The 19,053-nt window shown below is 45.8% G+C and overlaps 1 protein-coding gene across 2 annotated transcripts in view; it reads right to left on the minus strand.

The window, feature by feature from the left end:
- LOC119338442 (MADS-box transcription factor 5-like) overlaps window positions 1-15,531 on the minus strand; it is a 29,544-nt gene extending 14,013 nt beyond the window's left edge. Inside the window, exon 1 of one of the 2 annotated variants that reach the window (XM_037610767.1) lies at window positions 15,116-15,531. In XM_037610767.1, the coding sequence (XP_037466664.1) occupies window positions 15,116-15,300 (185 nt within the window). In that variant the 5' untranslated portion in view covers window positions 15,301-15,531. The remainder of the gene's footprint in view (window positions 1-15,115) is intronic. The other variant, XM_037610766.1, reaches the window with a different exon arrangement.
- Between the last annotated feature and the right edge of the window lie 3,522 nt (window positions 15,532-19,053).

Below are 19,053 nucleotides of genomic sequence, written 5' to 3' on the forward strand. Positions count from 1 at the left end.
GGTACAGCCACTAGTTAATGTGTGTTGCCACTGTGCAATACGGTGCCGTGTAAAAGCCTGCCGGCTGGAATACATGAGACAATTACGTAGCTGCGCCTGATCACTGTGAAGACTGACGCCCAAGATAGCGAGCTCCACGGTGCTCGGCCTCCAAAGAGCATTTTCGCATAAGGACATGCTATTCTAGAAAGAAAGAAAAACGCCAGTAAGTTTGTGCAGCCTTGTGTACTACTCCCTACTTTCACAAATACTCCTATAGATGTTTTGGAAATTTCAATATGGACTAAATACTGACTGAAACAAGTGAACAAACATACTAAAATGTGTCTATATACATCTGATTCAGAAAAAAAAAGTTATAACATGTTATAACAACAATGAACAGAGGGAGTAGCTAGGATATAAAAAAAATTATTCACATTTGTAAGGTGGAAGAAAAAAACATGTTCAGATCAGTCATGCCATCTAGCCATTCAAAACAAGAAAAGACTTGCATACACTTGTGACGTCATGGCGTGTGCCCCGTGCAACCGAAAGAAAATGTAGGAGTAAGCAGACTACTACCGCACTTAAGGGCATCTCCAATGACAACCTGCTTCTCCCGCATCCGTCTGCAAACAGGGGACCAGTCCGCGGATACAGATGTGAGAGGACGCCATTCAACCATAGCCGCATACATTTTGACAACAACTCAAACTAACCGGACGAAATTCGATCAAACACGACCGGATTTCATATAAACACGGCCGGATTTCATATAAACATGACATATTTCACTTAAACTTGACGGATTTCATCTATACATTCGGATTTCATTACATTTACATTAACTAAGTGGAGCTCATCCGGCTAGGTCTAAATGGTCGTCGGCGCCCGTTCCTCGTGTCCGGCTATGAACCAAGAGAACTGAAGCGCGATGGGTCTCCAAGGTTTTCCCCATGACCGGCAGTGGTGAACCCCGGAGGTTTATGCTTCAGCGCAAAGGACGGCTCGCTTCCCCACTGCTCATCAGAGTGGAACTGCCGCCTGATGCTTCAGTCGGAGGGGAAAGGTCCCTACGCTGCACAGACCATGGTTGGTTTTTAGGTAAGGGGACAACGGTGGCCAATGAGAGGGCAAGACACCGGCTGTGTACGCTGGCGTTGCCTTAGCGATGGCCTTCACGGGACCCAAGCGGTGGCGGCCTCCCGTGTTCTACTTCTCCTCGATGATGGCGGCGGACGCAAACGCGCTAGCTACCGACTCGTTGACCTCCGCGCACTCGGCTTCTGTCCCCTCCTACATGGCGTGGTCGCGGGCACGGGAGGTGTGATCGTAGGCGAGGTCACAAACATGGGAGGCGCGGGACAACGCGACGTTGTCAACGACAGTGTTGATGCCCGTGTCGCCGTGCCGGCGTGGAGCAACTCGCCACTCCTTCTTGAGCTGGCCTGGAGCGACGAGTAGCTGAACCACGCGTTGGCTTGGGGCCGCGATAATTGGTTCAATCGGGCTAGGCGAGGGAGGTGGAGTATCGAGCCGCCTCACTCATATCCGGCGGGCTCGGTGGGCCACCCAGCCGGCTTGTATGCCGGAGAACTGCACTTTGAAAGCCATCGAAAGAGTGGAGAAAATGGTGAAGGAGGAGATGGGGGAGCGGCAGAGGGGTGTGATTCTTACCCAGCGTCTGACCTCGTTTAAAAAGAGGGCGGGCGGGAGGAGCTCGACCACATTGCGTTTAATGTCGTCTCGCTTATGAACGAATGTGTGGTCCGAGTAAGTTTCTCGACTTCCACATAGGTTCAATGGAGGCATTTGAATGCAGTGAGGAGGCGTGTTCAGCCAGGCGTGCAGCAGGCGGTGCCCTCAGCCGGCGCGCCGCTTCAATGGCGGAGGCAGTGAGAGGTTGCGTCCACCCTGAGCCGCCTTCAATATGGAGCGGTGCGCTCTACAGCGGCATGAATGCGGGCAAGTGGCGTCGGGCGGCAAGCGCACACGGGAGGGGGTTTGGTTGGCCAGGGCAGTCAGAAACGGGCTTGGGAGAGGTCCAGACTCCCGCAAACCTCCCGCATGTTTGTCTCTGGTTTATGGGAGAAATCGCGTCCGGACCGCCCCGCGGACCAATACAGGATCATGTTGGATGGTTTCCGCGATCCGAACGGTTGCAGGAGGTTTGAGGGTTGGCGTTGGAGATCCCCTAAGAGCATCTACAAGCGAACTTGGCAAATTCCAACCCTCAAACGCCCGCGGACACGCCTGGGCGCGTCCGCGGACAGTGACCGGCCACGCCTCAAATAATGCATTCCACATCCGGATACTTCAAATTAGAAACCTCAAATCCATATTATTAAATGCAACACAACGATCTTTGAGCGGAGCTCGTCCGGCTCCACCGTGCCCATGTCCAACGGCTAGCTCCGCACTCCAGAGTGTTGGTTCGGTCGTCGACAAGGTAGAGTAGGGGATGGGACACGAGCCGGCTCACGGGTCTAAAGGCGCAACCGTCTCGCATGCCCTACTCTTCCTCGTCGGAGCTCGGAACCCAAATGGTGATGGTGGACGTCAGATCGATAATGGATCCGTCCTGGGGTGAGTCAGCGACATGCACCATGACGCGGTTGCGACACCTGACTGCTGGACCATACGGGGCACTGGAGAATGCGACTCTGCCTCACCGACGTCCACCATCGTGAGGGCTGCCGCCGCCTCCCGCGCCCACTACCTCGCATGGCGGGCAAACCATGCCATGTTTTCGTTGGATGATGCCCATGGTGCATCCCGATGCTCGGCGCACCAATGGAGGGGTTGTGCGTCACCCACCACATTCGGACGACGGACCGCACCGCCTCCAGTGAGGTAGTGACAGCACACCTAATGCCAGATCCATGCTCCATTTGGGCAGACGCAATGGATTCCCGATGGAATGAGTCCGAGCGATGCCGTGCACAAGCCTCCTCCCAGGAGCAGCGGAGCGCAAACCGGATAGCCATCTTCTCCTTGGGGCCGCGCTAGATGAGCTCGGTCTATAATTTTTGATTGTTCCATGTTATTAAAGTGGATATTTTATATGCAATTAAATATCATTTTTTGGGACTAAACTATTAACTTAATGCCCAGTGCCAGGTATTTCTTTTGCCTGTTTTGGGTTTTCCAGGATATCAGTACCAAACGAAGTCCAATTGCCATGAAATTTTTCGACGTTTTTTTTATGGACATAAGAGACACATACTAGAAGTTTCGAGAGGAGGCAAGGAGACAAAGGAGTGGAGCACAAGCCACCTGGGCGCGCCCAAGGGAGGTAGCCAGCTTTATAACTTCTCTAAAATCGGTAAATCAATCGAGAGCCACCCAAAACTCTTTTTCTACCGCCGCAAGTTCCTGTTCTCAAGAGATCCCATCTGAGGGCCTTTTTCGGCACTCAGTCGGAGGAGGAATCAACTACGGAGGAGTTCTACATCAACCTTGCTACCCCTTCAATGACGTGTCAGTAGTTTACCACGAACCTACTGGTCCATGCTAGTAGCTAGATGGCTTCTTCTCTCTCTCTTTGATCTTCAATACAATATTCTCCTTGATGTTTTTGGAGATCTATTTGATGTAATCAACTTTTGCGGTGTGTTTGTTCCGATGAATTGTGAGTTTATGATCAGATTATCTACGAATATTATTTGAGTCTTCTCAGTACTCTTTTATGCATGATTATTATAGATTTGTATTTTCTCCGATCTATTGATTTGGTTTGGCCAACTAGATTGATTTTTCCTGCAATGGGAGAGGTGCTTTTGTGATGGGTTCGATCTTGCGATGCTCAATCCGAGTGACAGAAAGGGACATGACACGTATTTGTATCATTGCCATTAAGGATAAAAAGAAGGGGTTTATTCATACTAATTGAGTTTACTTTGTCTACATCATGTCATCTTGCTTAAGGCGTTAGTCCGTTCTTTATGAATTTAATACTCTTAGATGCACGCTGGATAGCGGTCGATGTGTGAAGTAATAGTGATAGATGCAGGCAGGAGTCAGTCTACTTATCACATACGTGATGCCTATATAAATGATCATTGCCTTCGATATCGTCATGATTATTCGCTTTTCTATCAATTGCCCAATAGTAATTTGTTTACCCACCGCATGCTATCTTCAAGAGAGAAGCCTCTAGTAAAAACTATGCCCCCCGGGTCTATCTGAATCATATATTAAAATCCAAAAATATATTGCTGCACTTTTATTTACTTTACTTTTATTTGTGTTTTTATCTATTTATCTATCACTACAAGATTTGATCCTTGCAATTAACCGCCAAGAGATTGACAACCACTTGTTTGAGTTAGGTGCAAGTATTGGTTATTTTGTGTGTAGGTATTGCGAACGAGTTGTTGTCTGGTTCTCCTACTAGATTGATAACCTTAGTTCTTAACTGAGGTAAATACTTATCTCTACTGTACTGCATCATCCTTCCCTCTTTAAGGAAATCCCAACGCAACTCACAAGTAGCAGGAAGAATTTTTGGCGCCGTTGCTGTGGAGACATCGCCAACATATATCAAGTACCTACGCATAAACTTTCATCTCCTTACATTTTATTTATTTGTCATTTGCCTCTTGTTTTCATCTCCCCCACTTCTAAAACATTTTCACGAAAACAAAAATATATTTTCCGTTCGCCTTTTTGTTCGTTTGCTTGTTTTTTGCCTCCGGTCAACACTCAAAAGAACAGAAAAAAATAAGAAAAATAAAAATGGATCATCATGCTCTTGCTAATCTTTTTAAAAAATACAATTATGATGAACCAATTGCTAGTGAGTTGAGTGCGCACTAGATTATCTTTATGAATTTCTGCCTGAAAATCATGAATCTAAAAATTATGATGAAGTGTTTGAACAAGAAATTTATTGAATGATTTATGATAGCTCCTTGAATGAAAAGCATGATTGCAATGATGTTAGTATAAATTCTCTTAATGTCAGTTATGCTAATGATATGCAAAACCCCAAGCTTGGGGATGATAATTTTGTTATGTGCACTACTCATTCTAATGATCATGATTGGGGTTATGCTTCTTATGATCTTCAAAATTTATTTAAGCCGCATGATGAATATGAAATTGATAATAATGTTTGCAATAATATTGAAAGTGGGTTTGAAAGAGTAATAACTTTAGGAAAAAAGAACCCCACATATTTGGAGAGTGTGCAATCTTATGAAATTATTGATAAAAGTGGGTTTGGGAAGGTCTTGACTTTAGCTAATGTAAATCCCACTATATTGAAAGATTATAAGACTTTTAAGCATGTGGATCATGAAGATATCTGTATTGTTAAATTTTCTTATTATCCTACATGTTATTATTATGAGAGAGGAAAATATGGTTGTAGAAATTTTCATGTTACTAAATTGCCTCTCGTTATGTTGAGATCGTCAATGTTTTATTTTCCGCCCTTGCATATGCTAGATATTTCTTGTCTGACAATTTGCTTGCTTATAAAATGCCTATGCATAGGAAGTATGTTAGACTTAAATATGTTGGTCATATGTTTTATGATGCTCTCTTTATGCTTCAATTCTTGTCTTTTATGTGAGTATAGGTAATATCCCAAGCCTATCTTAATGGCTATAAATAAAGAGCATGTTGGGAGACAACCCAATAGTTATATTTTCTATTTTTTGGTGTGCACACAATTATGCTTCTATTATTTTGTGTTTAAATTAGTGTTTGTGCCAAACAAAGCCTTTGGGGTGATTTGGATGATAGTTGATTTGATTCAGTGAAAAAAGAGAAACTTTTGCGCTCGCACCAGGAATTCTCTAAATTCACTTGAACATGATTTTTATCTGAACTTTTTACACACGATTGATATACAAATTTCCCACGTTGTCCTAATTTTTCAGAATTTTTAGAGTTAAAGAAGTATGGTCATTGTTCAGATTACTACAAACTGTTCTTTTTTGATAGATTTTGTTTTCGTTGCATTGTTTGCTTGTTTGATGAATCTATGGATTGTATCAGGGGGTATAAGTCATGGAGAAGTTAGAATACAGTAGGTATAATGCAATAATAAAATATGAATGGGTTTACAATAGTACCTAAAGTTGGTAATTTGATTGTTATACTAATGGATGTCGCGAAGCTTTTGTTGAGTTTTGTGTGCTGAAGTTTTCATGTTTTGAGTGAGCCCACGATGGATGGAGGAATAAGGAGTGGCAAGAGCCTAAGATTAGGGATTCTCGAGGCATCCCAAGGTAATATTCAAGGATTCCCAAGCATCTAAGCTTGGGAATCCCCGGAAGGCATCCCCTCTTTCTTCTACCAACCATCGATAATATTACTTGGAGCTATTATTCATCACATGATATGAGTTTTGCTTGGAGCATACTGTATCGTATGAGTCTTTGCTTTGTTTACTTTTTAGTTTGTCACAATCATCTTCGCTGGACACACCTATTTAAGGACACAACTTTTTCGTGATTTGTTAGAATACTCTTTGTGTTCCACTTATATCTTTTGAGCTAGACAGTTGCTCTAGTACTTCACTTATATCTTTTAGAGCACGACGGTAATTATATTTTGAAGAAATAGATGCACTCTCATGCTTCACTTATATCATTTTGAGAGTTGATAATAGTAATACAATATGCACAAGTTATGAATTTGGGCCTAATGCGATGGATATTCAAGAAGGATATAATAAAAACTTTCATGTAGATCATTGAATATGATAAGTTTGATTCCTTGCAATAGTTTTGCGATATGAAGATGATAATATGTGAGTTGTACTAGTGAGTAACTGCGGTTTAGTTAAAATATTGTTGTTAAGGTTTGTGACTCCCTATGCATCCACGTAAATTCAATAGTTATGGAAGGAAGTTGTATCCTACTTATGGTGCATTATTCAATGTTAATTATTCTCAATGCATGTTTATGACCGTTTTTGTTTTCTCACTGGCCGCTTCTCAATCTATTTGCTAGCCTCCATTTGTACTAAGCGGGAATGCTGTTTGTGCATCCAATTCCTTAAACCTAAATTTATGCCATATGATTCCACCATACCTACCTATCTACCTTATTTACACGTCGTCCCAAGTAAATTTGCATGTGCCAATTCTAATCATTCAAATAATTATCCGTTTTGTGTGCATGTACCTCTCATGGAACGACAAGGGGTGGTCAATATCTTGACTGCTAGATGAGTTATTCTCATGATGATTGTTTATTCACTTGTCATTGCATGAGAAAGTGGCAGGTAATAGGGTGCCCAGTCCCATAATGAATCAAGATAATAAAGTATGAACTCCCTCTTTGGAAGTTGAAAGTTTGAAAGGCACCCATGGATACGTCTATCCATGGATTATCAAAGAACGGTGGAGAGGGAGTAAAATGTTATTTTCTGTTTGGTAACCGCCTATAATGTATCTGGCATGAAAGATATCGGAAACTTTCGGTCGTGACGTTCACAGGAAAAGCACGCCTCTCAAAAAAATTATCTCTTTTTTAAGCTTTGAGCTCTGGCACCTCTGCAAAACTCTGCTTCCCTCTACAAAGGGCCTGTCTATTTTATTTTTTTGTATTTTACTTTTATTTTGAGCTGTCAACATCTCTTATAAGCACCAATTGGAGAGCACTATTGCCATGCTTGTGCATTGCGTTGTAGTTAGTATTGAGTGTGTTTCATAAATGGATCAATGATTGAGCATGACGGGCTAGGGATAACATTCTTTAGCGTTGATATTTTGAAAGGCATGATTATTTGTTGGTATGCTTGAATATTTATGTCTCCAAGTCAAATTATAGACTATTGCTTTGAATCACTTGAATCTCAATATGCGTGCCCCAAAAGCAAGATTACATGATGAATATGATAGGTAGCATTCCACATAAAAATCTGTTTTTATCATTTACCTACTTGAGGACGAGCAGGAATTAAGCTTGAGGTGACTGATACGTCTCCAATGTATCTATAATTTTTTATTGTTCCATGTTATTATAGTATCAATCTTGAATGTTATATATGCAATTATATATCTTTTTTGGACTAACCTATTAACTCAGTGGCCAGTGCCAGTTGCTGTTTTTTGTCTGCTTTTGGTTTTCATGGATATCAGTGCCAAATGAAGTCCAATTGCCACAAAACTTTTTGACAATTTTTTCTAGACATAAGAGACACTAGAAGCTTCGGGTGGAGGCCAGGAGACGATGAACTAGAGAATAAGCCACCTGGGCACGCCCAGGGGGTAGGCGCACACTGGTGGCTTGTGGGCCCCTAGCTCCCCCATTTGACCTAATCTTAGCTCTATAAATTTTCCAAAATTGGGAAGCCAACAAAGATCCACCAAAAACACTCTTTCCGCCACAAGTTTCTGTTCTCATGAGATCCCCTCTAGGAGCCTTTTTCGCACTCCGCCGGAGGGGGAATCAACCATAGAGGGATTCTACATCAATCTTGTTGCCCCTCCGATGATGTGTGAGTAGTTTAACACAGATATACCGGTCAATAGCTAGTATATAGATGGCTTATTCTCTCTCTTTGATCTTCAATACAATGTTCGCCTTGATGTTCTTGGAGATCTATTTGATGTAATCACTTTTTGCTGTGTGTTTGTTGGGATCAGATGAACTGTGAGTTTATTATAAGATTATCTATGAATATTATTTGAGTCTTATCTGAACTCTTGTATGCATGATTCTTATAGCTTTGTATTTCTCTCCGGTCTATTGATTTGGTTTGGCTAACTAGATTAATTTTTTGCAATGGGAGAGATACTTTGTGATGGGATCATGCAGTGCTTAATCCCAGTGATAGAAAGGGACATGGCACGTATTTTTATCATTTCCATGATGGATAAAAAGATGGGGTTTATTCATATTAGTTGAGTTTACTTTGTCTACATCATGTCATCTTGGTTAAGGCGTTACTTTGTTCTTTATGAACTTAATACTCTTGATGCATCCTAGCGGTCGATGTGTGAAGTAATAATGGTAGATGCAGTCAGGAGTCGGTCTACTTATCATGGACGTGATGCCTATATACATGATCATTGCCTTAGATATCGTCACGATTATTCATTTTTCTATCAATTACCCAATAGTAATTTGTTTACCCACCGTATCCTATCTTCAAGAGAGAAGCCTCTAGTAAAAACTATGGCCCCGAGTCTATCTAAATCATATATTAAAATCCAAAAATATATTGCTGTACTTTTATTTACTTTACTTTTATTTTTGTATTTTTATCTATCTATCCATCACTACAAGATTTGATCCTTGCAATTAACCGCCAAGGGATTGACAACCCCTCCTTTGCGTTGGGTGACAGTATTTGTTATTTTGTGTGTAGGTATTACTAATGTGTTGTTGTGTGGTTCTCCTACTAGATTGATAACCTTGGTTCTTAACTGAGGGAAATACTTACCTCTATTGTACTGCATCATCCTTTCATGTTCAAGGAAATCCCAACGCAACTCACAAGTAGCAGTGAAGGACTTAGATCCGTTGCCCACCATGTCAGAGACCGACGAATGAGTACTTGGTTGGCGGAGGGGAGTGGAGTGAAATGGCCACAGTTTGGTCCAGTGAATGGACGGGGAGGAATATATGTGGGGTCGAGTGGGCCAGCATGGGCTAGGGACAACGTGATGGACACGTCCAGGTGCACCCGGGTGCCCTCATGTCCGTCCCATATTTGGTTTGGATATGAGTGGTGTCGGTCAGCCCAGGCGTTTGAGGCATGTTTAAGACGCCAGTCTGGATCGAAATTTCATGACCAAACATTGACCGGGCAGCTCACCCTAACATTTCAGGCAGCTTTGAGGCGCCCAGCTGTAGATGCTCTAAGAGCAACTCCAATGCGCTGACCGAAATGAACGCATGCTATGTCCGCATTTTGTCTGTTTGGATCGGCCACCCGCTCGATGGTCGCCCCCTTTTTGTTTGGGTCGGCCGTGCACCCAACACGCTAGATCCATTTTCGCCCTCATGGCCGGCCTGCCGTGGGTTTTCAAACAAAATACAAACATTTCACATAGTTTCACAACCAAACAAATATATCATAGTTCACTAGCCAAGTAGATATATCATACTCTACAAGTCAAATAAAAAATTCAATTGTCTCAAATACATTTAAAAAAAGATAAATCTATTGGTTGGCAACGTGAACCCACGTATGCTCAACCAAATCATTTTGCATCTAAATGTGAGTTTTCCAATCACGTATTTGATGATGAAATTGGGTGAACTGCATAGACGTTGTCGCTCCTCCATGCTCAGGCACAACATTTTCATCATGAAACTGAAACCCTTGGTCATAGATACGTTTCGGGCGCTCATCCTCTACGATCATATTGTGCATGATCACACACGCAGTCATCACCTCCCACAACTTCTTGGTGCTCCAAGTTCTAGCAGGATATTGAACGATGCCCCATCGAGATTGTGTAACACCAAAGGCACACTCCACATCCTAACACTCTCTTTCTCTTGTGCAAATCTCTTCCTCTTCTCTCCTACAAGGTTGGAGATTGTCTACACAAGAGCAGTCCACTGAGGATAGATACTGTTAGCTAGGTAGTATCCTTTGTTGTACTTCTGGCCATTGATGTTAACATTCATCTCTAGGCAGTTGCCTTCGGCAAGCATTGCCAACACCGAAGAGTGTTGAAGCACGTTGATATCATTGCGAGATCCGGCCATGATGAAGAAAGAGTGCCAAATCCAGAGATCTTGTGAAGCTACAACCATGAGTATGACCGTGTAAGCTTTGACATGGCCCCTATACTACCCCTGCCAAGCAGAACGGCAGTTCTTCCACTCCCAGTGCATACAACCGATGCTACTAAGCATCCCCGAGAAGCCCCTGCTGGCATTCATCACCAACAAGCGGGCTGTATCTGCAACATTTGGCTCTCTCAAGTACTCAAGACCAAACACTGCTATCACATCCTTGCAGAACCTATACATGGAGTCTAGGCACGTGGACTCGCTCATATAGACATACTCATAAATGAGATCACCGAGAACTCTGGATGCAAGCATCTGGATAGTTGCAGTGCATTTCTGATAAGAGGAGAAGCCAATATTTCCAAAGACATCCTCCTTGCACTCGAAATACTTATCGTATCCGACCACACCCTCTTGAATACGGTTGAAAACATGTCTAGCCATACGAAAACGGCCGCGGAATAGGTGATGTTTGAAGAGCGGGTTGGCTGTCTCGAAGTAGTCCTTCCAGAGAAGGAAATGGCCACTCTCTGGGTTGCGATTCAACGTCAGAGTGTGCCCTGGGATCGAGCCCCGGAACAACGGTCGCTACCTACTAAGGTGGTGATGGACGACCAACACAGGAGCCACCATCTCCTCATCGCCAGATGAAGAATCACCCGGGTCAGAAATGAAATAGTGGAAAAAGAACTTGTGGGCGGTGTCCATTTGTACCTTGCGCGCAAACCCTCGAATAGCTTGCGGGCGTCGCCCTCTATCCGGCGAGCGTGGCGTCGTCGTCGAAGGAGCTGGCCGGGGGCGCAGGGGGAGGGGCAAGGTGGTGCTGGCAGTGACCGATGTCGGGAGAAGCTGCGGTGGCCTGGCGACGGGGCGCTGGTGGTGGTGACATTGGAAGGTGCGTGTTGCGGGTGCGGACGGCTGGCGAGAGCACCAGAACTGGGCAGCGGCGGCGATGGGGTGGGGAGGCCGGGTGCTTGCTGTCGATGGGAGGAAGAGAATGACCTATGTGCCACCAACTTACGGGCCAGGGGAAGAAGTAGGCGGACATCACGCGTGTGCGCGCCGACGCAAATGAGGCACAAATTTAGGTTTGGAATGGGTCGCTAGGTGGACGAAAAACGGACGTGCATCTGTTTGGATAGATGCATTGGGTCGATTTTTGTGTCCATTTAAATTCAAACGGACACGTGCAGATGAAGTAGGTCCTCGCGTTGGAGTTGCTACGAGCATTCGACGTGTTTGCTACTTTGCTTAACTCGCATGTACTGTACTGGACGGGTACGCTGGCTACACATTTCATTTCACCTGCCGTCTGTCAAAGGCAAAGCTCTACGACCAGCCGCGGCGGAGGATCCGCTCCCATGCATGCCAAGGAGAAGAACGTATGAGAGGACAACCCCTCACGAGCGCATCGATGCATCTCATTTTCTCGGATTACTTTTCCGTCCACCTCTCCCTAGCCGCTGCGGCCGCGTGCGCGTACGGCGACCGGCCAGGAGAGGACGGGGAGAGGGGGAGGCCTCGATGGAAGAAAGTAGAATCAACGGGTGGTTCCCAATGGAGCAGTAGGAATAGTACAATCAAGCTAGCAAAAACGAAGCCTATACGCAAGATCCAGCAACACACACCGGAGATGCTAGATACTCTACCCAGCAAAACCGAAGGCCTCCCAAATTTCTCAAAAAAAAAAAAACACCAAGGAAAAGGGAAATAGCCAGCCAGCAAATGACGGGGAAAAGAAAATCTTTCGCCAAAATTCTCAACAACAACAGCAAAAGCCTCCCAGCGAAAGAGTAAGAAAGAGAAGAGGAATCGATTGATTTCTAGGGCAAGGATGAAGTAACATCATCGTGGAAGCATGGAGGAGCAGGTTTTTATAGGATTTTAACCACAAGAATTTCTACACATGTGGACGCCCTTTGGGTAGAGGTAATGATACCACTAGCACTATAATGGATTTAATTTTTACACCTCATGGGAATTCTCCCCTTTTTTGTCCACCTTTTCTATATTTTTTGGGGGTGATATGTGCACCTTTTCTGATATCTTCTAATTCATGTTAAAAAAACTTGAGGTGTGCAAATGGTCATAGTAAATTAAGATATTGGTCACTGCACATGTTGGTAGTCGAGAAATACATGGTAGTTAACATAACTTACCCTTGAAGCTGGTCTAATTTGTGATGGCATCTTTTTAATCAATGCACACAAGATTGTTACTAAGCATAGCTTAGGTATGGTAGGTTCCTCTGGTGGAACCAACACACTTGGGCTGAGATCTTAAGCTTAGTAGGGTGCTTGTATTTTCCTGAAAACAATATTCCCATCGGCTACGAGACTTTTATATTGACTTTGTCAATTTTAAAGTTTACCGGCTCAATGGAGGTGCCCATAGGAATAAGGTGTATGTGTGTACATTCATAAAGATGAGTGTTTGTTCCTACAAACATCTATGTTTTTATTGTGTTTGCCAAAAAGTTAGTAAGGAAACTAGGACATTTTCCTAAACATGAAACTCTACGATGATTTTTTTCCCTCCCAAATCTCTTACCACTCGCTTTGTTTGTTTCTCAAATAACATGTGCACATTAAAGAACGACGGCGAAAAACATATGTTAGACACCGTGATGTGTAATTAAGAAGAGAGGGATGGTATTATTTCTCCTCCTGCAATCACAAAGCTGCACGCACTCCCTTTCATTTGAACTAAAATCACGACACTTACTTTTAACCGGAGAAAGTAGCACCTAAATCCTCCTCCCATCCGCCGGTGTTTGGTTAGAGCCGCATGCGATTATGGCATAATAATGACGTGAAAGCACGAATGGTACCAAGTACCCCCTCTATAAAGAAATATATTGATCTAAATACTTTTATATTTCTTTTACAGAGAGAATACTATACTATGATATTAAGCTCTTGCTAGCGGACGGCGATCAGGTACGTACGTACACCTGTCTGTCAAATGTCTACGGCCAAAACACACTGCTGGTATCTACTAGCTGGTGAATTCGTTCGTCGGTTCACATGCGGAGAACATGGCACTGCTCCTCCATGGCCATAGGACAGCACCTTGATGGGTTCTGACCAAGTGACGAGCACACCGATGCCACAGCCACATACACACATGTCCTTTTCTGGCAAAAATCAATTTTTTGACCTATAGTTGAAATCAATTCATAAAATGAACCGTTAGTGAAAATTTTCACTCCGCTGACCCATTCATGTAGCGTCCGACAGCCAGACGCCACATTATATTGCGCAGCGTCTAACTGACAGGCAATGTACGTATGGCCAACGTCGCACCCGGGCTGTTCGAAATTTGCTAAGTCAGTGTGCAATGCCTGAGAACTAGGCGCTACAGAGTGTAGCGCTTAGTGTCTAGGCGTTGCACTAGTGGATGCACTATTTGCCACTACAAGATGAAGTGGCCACTAGTGCAACGCCTAGTGTCTAGATGCTATACTGTATAGTGCAGCGTCTAACCCTCAGGCGTTGTACACTCACTTAGCAATTTTCAGGTAGCCTGGGATGCGAAGCTGGCCAGACGTATAACGTCTGCCAGTTAGACGCTGCAGAGTGTAGTGTGGCGTCTGGATGTCGGCTGTTACATGAAAGGGTCAGCCGAGCGAAAAAAATTCGCGCACTTCAGGTTTTGAATTGATTTCGATCATAGGACATATTTGTCGTTTTGCCTCGTTTTCTCCGTTACTTTTGCTCTCCTGGCCGCGTGCTGTGCAGCACGTACTATGGCCTGACACACCCAGAGAAGACGGGGAGTGAGGTGAGAGGCCTCGATGGAACAGTAGAATTGGCTCCCAATGGAATAGTAGAATCTCCTCGCCAGTGAGCAACACACACAGCCAGATCTCCCAAGAACTCCCCAACGCAATGCATGGACGGAAGATAACATGCATAAAATTAATCAATGATGCAAGAGAATAACTAGCTAGCTAGCTGATTTTTTTTGTGAGCCAGGCAACAGGCCAGCAGAGAAGAAGAAATGAAATAGTTTGTGCGGTTCTGAAATGGGAAAAAGTACTATATGTGTGTTTGCCCAGATCTGGAGACGCTAGCTATGGCAAGCAAGTAGTAGCTCTGATTTCACATATATAGCTCTGATTTGTCGATCTGGAGCATGAACACCAAAAGAGGAAAGGGGAAACGCATCTCACACCCAGCGCTCTCGATGGGTCGATATGGATGGATGATTGGAAAGAAAGACGCAACAGCGAAATCATTCCCTCCCCGAAACAGCAAAAAAGAAGATGAGGGGAGGCTACCATCCCCTTAGCGGCCGTCCGCCTGCGGCCTAGCTACATCTACATGCATGCATGGAGAAGATCTTGTGGTGTAGGAAAAAAAAAGAGCCAAGATTTTCGACTGAAACAAACAAATCGGAGCGGAATCAGATGTGGTGGTACCATGAGGATGTGGAGAACTCGAAGAGGCGGCCGCGGGTGGAGAAGATGATGAGCGCGACCTCGGCGTCGCAGAGCACCGACAGCTCGTACGCCTTCTTGAGCAGCCCGTTGCGGCGCTTGGCGAACGTCACCTGCCGGCTGCTCTTGTTGTCGATCCGCTTCAGCTCCACCTTGCCGCGCCCCATCCCTCTCGCCTTGATCCTGCTGCCTTGCCCTTCCCTCTCTCCTATCCTCTTCTCCTTCTCCCTGCGGTGCTGCCCGGATAGAGGAGGACGAAGAGTAGTTGTGGTGGTAAAGAGTGCTTCCCTCTCTTTATGCCATGGATGGATGCTACCGCATGCACGTACGGTGCTCCCTATCTTTCCCTTTCCTCTGTATCTCGATTGAAGATCTCCTCCCTCAACAGGGAAAAGAAAAATCTCCTCCCTCTTTGGGCGTCCTCCAGCAGCCGTGCTCATCGCCGTGCGGTGCGGGGCCCGCCCGTCCGTTGCCTGGCGCCCCGGTATTGGTACATGCTCCAATGGTATGGTACCCATCACTCTCAGTAGGCTAGGCAGTAGCCATGGCTCTCGATCGTCCGCGGCCGCTCCAGTACAGTAGTGACGCTAGTACGAACGTGTCGACCGACCGCTTCGTCAAGCCTCAAAGACGCCAAAGGATGAGCAGTTCTAAAGACCGGAATAAGAGCAACTCCAACGTGTTGTAAAGACCGGAATAGCAACTCCAAAGCGGCGACCCATTTCTCGGGTTGTTTGTTTTTAGGCCTAGCAATGCAACACTTTCACATACAGTATTGTCAAGAGATAGAATTTTCAGTACCAAGGCATCCCTATACCCTCTATGAACAGTAAATTCAAAACAAATTAAAAAAATCTGAAACTTTGGGACATCGAGCATCAGGAAACTTTTGATGATCTTGCAAAGTTTTAGCTAAAAATAACATTCGAAAACCAATCAAATAAAAAAACAAAATGATTGTTCAAAGTTTATGTACATTGTTTAGCAGTGATTTTTTGTGAGGGCTCCACGAAGGTTATTTGTTGCTGAAACTTTGCAGGAACATCAAACCTTTGATAATCTTTGATCCCTGAAAGTTTTAGATTTTTTAGATTTTTTTTTCATTTTTTTAAGAATTAACCATTCATGAGGGTGTAGGGGGCACCCCGGGAGCTGTTAGACATTTCTCATGTTGTCAAACATGCCTAAACTTAGGCCAACTCCAACGCAAGACCTCATCCGAACATCCGGATTGTTTGGATTTCGTCTGTTTGAGGAGGGAATGGGGAGAAGGATGTCCGCGTCGGGCTGGCCTGGCGTCGAGGCGCCCAACGCGCGGCCCCAACCGCAGCTTGTCCGCGGTGGACAAAGAAAAAAAACACACATGCAAAAGCAAAATAAGGCATTTTAACATAGCTAGAAAAAACTTTAAAACATATTTAAAAGTTCGCCGTCCTCACTGCCCAACAACAACACTTAGTTTAATTAACATAAAACAAAAAAAAACATAGCAAAAGATAATGCGGCCGCCCCGCGCGCCACAGAAGACCTCGCCGTCGCCGCTGATGCTATCGCTGCCGCCGTCTTCAGGCGCCACCATCCTCGTCATCGCTCGTGAGGTCGATGTAGGGTAGGGCGTCCAAAAGTGTGGCGACGGCCCCCAGATTAGGCCAGTGGCGTACTGTGCAGGCGGCGGAGGAGGCCGGGGTGTTGGCGCTGGGGGTGGCAACCACGACACCAGTGCACGCTCCTACGCGGGCTCCACCTTGACCTCCTGCTTGACCTCATAAAAAAGGGCGTGTCCGGGGGCGTCTGTGCGGCTAACATGCGGGGCCAACCACCCGTGCGCATTGACTACGAACGTTGGGAGCTAGTTGGACCGCCGACATGTGGGCCCGACACAGACTCGGAGAGGACGCGTGCCCGTCTGTTCATTGTCCGCGCGACCACAAAGCTGGCCCAACTATGAGCCTGGAATGGGTCAAGCTGGACCGAAAACAGACAAGTTTTGAGGATGGGTTGCGCATTGGACCAGATCATGTGTCTGTTTGGGCCCAAACGGATGCCGGCGGACATGATGGGGTCTAGCGTTGGAGTTGGCCTTAGTTCTTCAAAATGAGAGTCACAAGTTAGCAAGCCTAAGGGAATCTTGCCATACTTTTGGTGTGTATCACTAGTAGAAAATAGGGCTTTGGCGGTTCACTCACGAACTGGGACCAAAGGATGCATCAGTCCCGGTTCGTGAGGCCAGGGCGCCGGCCGGGCCTCGGGGGCCATTGGTCCCGGTTTGTCAGGCACTTTTGGTCCCGGTTCCAGACACGAACCGGGACCAATGGGCCTCGCTCCTGGCCCAGCACCTTTAGCCCCGGTTGGTGGCTGGAATAGGGACCAAAGGTTGCCCTAGAGAGCTATATGTTGTTCAATGAGAACTATGTATGAACTTTATGTATTTATTTTTTCAGTAATAACATTTGATCACTATTGTACTCTTGTTTTAATGTGATGATGAACTCCTATTAATTTGGTCACTTCTCTATTCATGATGTTCTGTAATTTTGACACACTTAATTATATATAATGCACACAGATGAACCGATAGTGGATCTACGGTGACAGACGCACCTTCGAGTACATTAAGGGCCTGCATAATTTTATCGAAGTGGCTGAGGCAAACAAGCAGAATGGTTTTATTTGTTGTCCATGCCCTATCTGTGGGAATGCGAAGTCTTACTCTGACTCAAAAACCCTTCACATCCACCTGCCAAGTTGATGCGATGGCACAAAAAGATGACCGTAAGAAAGACGGGGAGTTGAGAGCACCCACTGACGGGTCGCAGTGGAGAAAAACCAAGAGAAGGTGGGGGGACTTTGCAGGTGACTCAAGGAATGTATGGTTTTGGTTAAGCGCAGATGGCATTAATCCTCTCGGGGAGCAGAACAGCAATCATAGCACCTGGTCCGTGACTCTATGTATCCTTGGTTGTGCATGAAGCGGAAGTTCATTATGATGCCAGTGCTCATCCAAGACCCTAAGTAACCCGGCAACGACATTGATGTGTACCTAAGGCCATTAGTTGAAGAACCTTTACAGTTGTGGAATGGAAAAGGTGTACGTGTGTGGGATGAGCACAGACAGGAGGAATTTAACCTACATGCGCTGTTGTTTGTAACCATCAATGGTTGACCTACATGCGTTGCTGTTTGTGAGAGCAACTCCAGCCGCGCCCCCAACGGGCCCCCGAGGCAACTTTTTACGCGCCGGCGCCAAAAGACGCCCCAGTCGCGCCGCCAAGACGCCGAATTCCGCCGGCTCGGCCCGTTTTCGGGCCCGGCGATCGCAGGCTGAACCCAGCGCACTGGGGGCGGTCGGGGGCTCCGATGCAAGAGAAAAGCACACCTGGGGCCACACTGTCAGGCTAAAAGTCAAGCCGACCGTCCAGATTTGCCTCCCACCCTCTTGTGCTTGGCCGCCACCCTGCCGATCCCGGTGCCGCCCACAACCCACCACAGCTAGATAGGCCATTCCCCGCCGAAAAAGAGAAGAGGTTTCGCGCGGCAGCCTCTCCACCATCGTCCGGGCGATTTTTCCGGCGTTCCGGCCGCGTAGGGGCGGTGAACAGGCGGGTGTGCGCCCACCACACCCGCAAGGTGTTCGTCAATTTGTCTGCCCGGCCCGGCGATGGACTCAAACGATGAGGAGGCGCTCGCGGCGTAGCTGGAGGAGGAAGATGAAGTCGACGTCCAGGAGAAGGAGCATCTCATGGTTCTGGCCGCCCTCGCCGACCTGCTTGCGAGCAATGAAAAGCCGCGGCGAGGTGGCTCGGCACCGGGGAGGGTGAAAGCAAAGAATCGACATTGTCTAGAAGGCTACTGCATGCTCTACTCCGACTACTTTGCCGACGCTCCATTGCACGACGAGAAAACATTTCGGCGCCGTTATC

Source organism: Triticum dicoccoides, chromosome 7B (assembly GCF_002162155.2).
Source record: "Triticum dicoccoides isolate Atlit2015 ecotype Zavitan chromosome 7B, WEW_v2.0, whole genome shotgun sequence".
Taxonomy (NCBI): Eukaryota; Viridiplantae; Streptophyta; class Magnoliopsida; order Poales; family Poaceae; genus Triticum; species Triticum dicoccoides.